This window comes from Bidens hawaiensis, unplaced genomic scaffold (genome assembly GCF_021521415.1).
Source record: "Bidens hawaiensis isolate Kalapana, Puna unplaced genomic scaffold, B.hawaiensis_p1.1 tig00000888_1, whole genome shotgun sequence".
Classification (NCBI taxonomy): Eukaryota; Viridiplantae; Streptophyta; class Magnoliopsida; order Asterales; family Asteraceae; genus Bidens; species Bidens hawaiensis.
Window position 1 is genome coordinate 2,957,939 of NW_027491051.1, and position 4,615 is coordinate 2,962,553.

General features: G+C 39.5%; 1 protein-coding gene across 1 annotated transcript; it reads left to right on the plus strand.

The window, feature by feature from the left end:
- Positions 1-2,597: 2,597 nt before the first annotated feature.
- On the plus strand, positions 2,598-4,615 carry LOC143544478 (protein RTF1 homolog). Its single transcript, XM_077036581.1, has one exon. The coding sequence runs from the start codon at positions 2,598-2,600 to the stop codon at positions 4,485-4,487; it is 1,890 nt and encodes a 629-aa protein (XP_076892696.1). The 3' UTR covers positions 4,488-4,615.

A 4,615-nucleotide genomic window follows, 5' to 3' on the forward strand; every position in this document is an offset into this window, starting at 1 on the left:
CGTTTAAGCGAATGTTTTCTTTTATTAGTTATTTAGATTAAGGTGGAAGGGTGCTCTTTTTAAGGGTACTTTTCCTCCCTTCGGTTTCACTTAACGTACCGAGAAGATTAGGGTGGATTATATAATCTTATATTAGTTAACATTTCTGTCTCGTTGAAACTAGATAAGTTTATCGTTCCTTATTTATCTTTATATAACATCTCTAAATTATATTTCATATACTCGAGGGGTGGGTGCAGGGCGGACGATTTGAAATTTTAAAGCAGACTCCCCATTCATTAGATAGAAAAGATTACCAAGATCTCGTGATCCGCTGTCGAACTTATTCCAAGAGAGCTCGGATCGAATCGGTATTACTATCCGAGCTCTCTTATTGAATTGCTCATTGAATGAGCATTCTCAATAAGAGACCGCCTGTAACTCAATAGTCCGTTTTAGGGATTGGCAGTCATTACCTAAATCCACTTATTGCGAGAAACATAATCCACTTATCCCTAAGGTTGTTCATAGGGCCAAAAATGAGAGAATTTGAGTAGAAGTGTGAAAATAGGGATAGTAAATCTGCTGGAAGGGACCATGACAAGGGATGAACAGTCTTGCACGTTCTTCTTGTCCTTTCTTCAATATGTGTATGAGCGTCCTCTGCAAGTCTAGTCCCTTGGCTTGGAGGCACGATTGTGCCTTGGAATGCACGGTCGTGCATGTTCTTGACACACATCGTAAGGGCTTGTCGGTTTTGTCATCTTTTGAGTTGAACATAAACAAGGTCAATTCGTACATCAGCTTCCAAAACAGTGTATAGTTATTAAACCCGATGTTGATTAACTGACATACATATTTACTTTATTTTTTGGGCTAAAACCTAACCATAAACTAAAGATTCGGTTTTTAGAAAAACACAAAATTAAACAAAAACCGATACTTGAGCTTTTACTAAAAATCAAAACCAAACAGTCAATTTCTAATTTGGTTTGTTTATTTATTTTGTTGGTCGACCCAACATAAGCTTGTTTTTCATTAATTGAAACTAAACTAGGGTTTCAAATTACAATCAAACGCATCTCTCACAAATCATCATCTCTTCTGCATCTGCCGGTGAATAACCTCCGTTCTATTCAAGCACAAGGTATAGCTTCTTCAACTCTAAACCCTATTTCCTTCATAAATAATCGTCAATTTATTGTAATTTGGCATTCGATTATTATATTTAATTGCTGAATTTAAGTTTCATCGCCGCTAATTTGATGTTTTGAGCCCTAAGTAGTAAGTAACCGGTTGGTGAAATTTGGGTTGGTGTTCGTATGCAATTTTGAGATGTAGTAATTTAGGATCCATGTTAATGGGGTGTCAATCGTGTCGGGTTGCTGGTTAGCGGCTGAACCCGACTCAAAGATTTCAACCCTAACCCGCACACACAAATTCGGGTCGACCACCCGTTTTTTGTAAACGGGTCTTGTTAGTCAACCCGAACCCAACCCATTTTTTAAACGGGTCGTGTTAGTCAACCCATAATTTTTAATTTTTTTTCGTGTTGGGATCGGGTCGTGTCAACAGTTGTTGCAGTAGGATTGGTCCTTTTGCAAAGTGTTTTAGGTAGAAAATGCCGTGGTTTTATCTAAGAATTGCTTTATTAAATGTTGATGTTACGGGTCAAGTACGGGTAAAGTCGGTTGCCGGTTTTGTTTAAATAGGTCACCGAATAGCAAACGGTCATGATTTTGAATAAGTCAAGTTTTTTGGAGGAGATCATGGGAATATGAGCGTTGCAACTTATCAACTGAATTTAGGGAGATCATGGATTTATTTTAGCATTTGTTTTTCATTATAAATTATAAATAGGAGTAGCAAGTAAACATATTTTAACATTCAGCAGCTTTATTTTAATTGTAATTCCTTTGAAGTTCAGAAAGTGTCAAGTAAATTGTGTGTTCATGTATGTGTTGACTTGGGCCTGAACCAACAAGAATGAAGTAATTATTTCAGTTAATATGATGCATAATAAGAGAGAAAAGCTTGTGGTTTTATGTATGGATTAAGTAGTTATCTCAGTTAATATGGTCATAATAATATAGAAACTGTTGTGGTTTTGTAAGGATGAAGTAGCTATTACAGTTAATATGATGCATAATAATATAGAAAAGGTTGTGGTTTTAGGGAAGGATGAAATACTTGTTTCAATATGATGCGTAATAAGATAGAAAATGCTGTATTTTTATGTAAGGATGAAGTAGTTTTATCAGTTAATATGATGCATAATAATATAGAAATTGAATTGGTTTTATGGATGAAGTAGTTGTATCAGTTAATACGATGTGTAATAATGCTGAAAATGTTGTGGTTTTATGTAAGGATGAAGTAGATATTTCAGTTAATTGTATGCATCACAAGTTAGAAAAGTTTGTGGTTTTATGTAAGGATGAAATGTCTATTTCATATGGTGCAAAATAATATAGAAAATGTTGTGGTTTTATGTAAGGATGAAGTAGTTATATCAATTAATATGATGCATTATAATTATATATATGGTTTTGGTTTTATCTAAGGTTGAGTTTGTTATTTCAGTTACTAAATGAGTTGCTACATAATATGCAGGAAACATGGCAGATTTGGATGAGATGCTTCTGGAAGCAGCAGGAGTAACAGGAAGAAACCAGCATTCTCCACCACCATCTAGAAGGCGGCGTAAGGGTTCATATTCTGATGATGGAAGTAATTCAAGAGATGACGACTCAGAGGATGACCGTGCGTATGCAGGCAGAAAGCCATCCGCTTCACAAGTTCCATTGAAGAAAAGACTGGATCCCGCAGAACATGATGATGAACACAGCAGCAGCTGTGATGATGAAGATGACGACGATGACGATGATGATAAGTATGATCATGAACGTGACAGTGATGATGACTCAGTTGGAAGTGATCTTTACAAAGGTGAAGAAGACAGAAAACGTCTTGCAAAAATGTCAGAGCTTGACAGAGAGATGGAACTAGCTGCCCGCGCAACCAAGAGAGATGATAAAAATTTGAAGGACAATATAAAGAAACAGAAAGAAAAATCAAACCAGTCAAGAAAAGACAGCCCACCTCACACGGGCAGCCGAGTACGTTATTCTACCCGGTCAGCCCCAGCTGCAGCTGCAAAGGGAGACGCATTGGATCTACTTCGCAACCGCAAGAAAAAGCAACGCCAGCAGGATCCAGAGGCTCATCTGAAACGTAGAGATACTGATTCAGCAGTCATACCGAAGGAATACACATCAAAGCGTGCTAATAGTGGGACCCAGAGTGACGATAACTCAGCAGGTGAAAATGGCAACAGTGAGGATGAAAATTCAAACGAGTTCTCGGCTCTTACATATGAGGACATCAAAGGAATCACGATACGAAGGTCAAAACTGGCAAAATGGTTTATGGAGCCGTTTTTTGACGAGTTGATTATCGGTTGCTTCGTGCGTGTCGGGATCGGAAAGTCGAAATCGGGCCCGATTTACCGCCTCTGCATAGTCAGAAACGTGGATGCAGCGGATCCCGACCGACAATATAAGTTAGAAAACAAGATGACTCATAAATATCTAAACGTCGTTTGGGGAAACGAGACTTCGTCTGCCAGATGGCAGATGGCTATGATATCCGACTCACCTCCTGCCAAAGAAGAGTTTGACCAGCTAATGCGAGAGGTTGATCGTCACGGTGGACGAATGCCTAATAAAGAAGAGGTGATGGAAAAACGAGAAGCAATTGAAAAAACAAACTCGTTTGTGTACTCGGCAGAAACCGTGAAGCAAATGTTGCAAGAGAAAAAGTCAACTATAAGAAGACCACTAAACGTTGCAGCTGAGAAAGATCGGTTAAGGAGGGACATGGAAGTGGCTCAGATGAGGCATGATGACGTGGAAGTTGAAAAGATTAAAGCAAAGCTTCTAGAACTTGAAGCTTCCAGACAAGGTCAAATGAAAGATAAGAAAGCAATAAGACTTGCCGAAATGAACCGAAAGAATCGGGTTGAGAATTTCAAGAATGCTTCTGAAATGAAGCCGGTTAACACTGGTTTAAAGGCTGGTGAAGCAGGTTACGACCCGTTTTCAAGAAGGTGGACACGGTCAAGGAATTATTATGTTTCAAAGCCGGGTGAGGCGGGTGCAGGTGAAGCTAATGGAAGGGATGCTCAGACGGGTGCGGGGGTGGGGCCCAAAGCCGGATTGGTGGCTACTGCAGCTGCATTGGAGGCGGCTGCTGATGCAGGGAAGCTGGTGGATACTAATGCGCCTGATCAAGGTACCGAGTCAAACATGTTGCATGACTTTGACCTGCCGATTTCGTTGGCAGCGCTTCAGAAGTTTGGTGGGGCCCATGGGGTTCAAGCTGGGTTTATGGCTCGGAAACAGAGGATAGAGGCGACGGTTGGGTGTCAGGTTCCTGAGAACGATGGGAGGAGGCATGCGTTGACTCTGTCGGTTAGTGATTACAAGAGACGAAGGGGTTTGCTTTAGAAGTTGCTTGTTGGCGTTTTAATTCCCATATTTGTGCTTTTGTTTATGTTGTTTGAACAATCTTAATAGTGCTTTGATGACTTGATCTATGTTTAATATATGTTAAAACTTAAAAGAAGTTTACATGA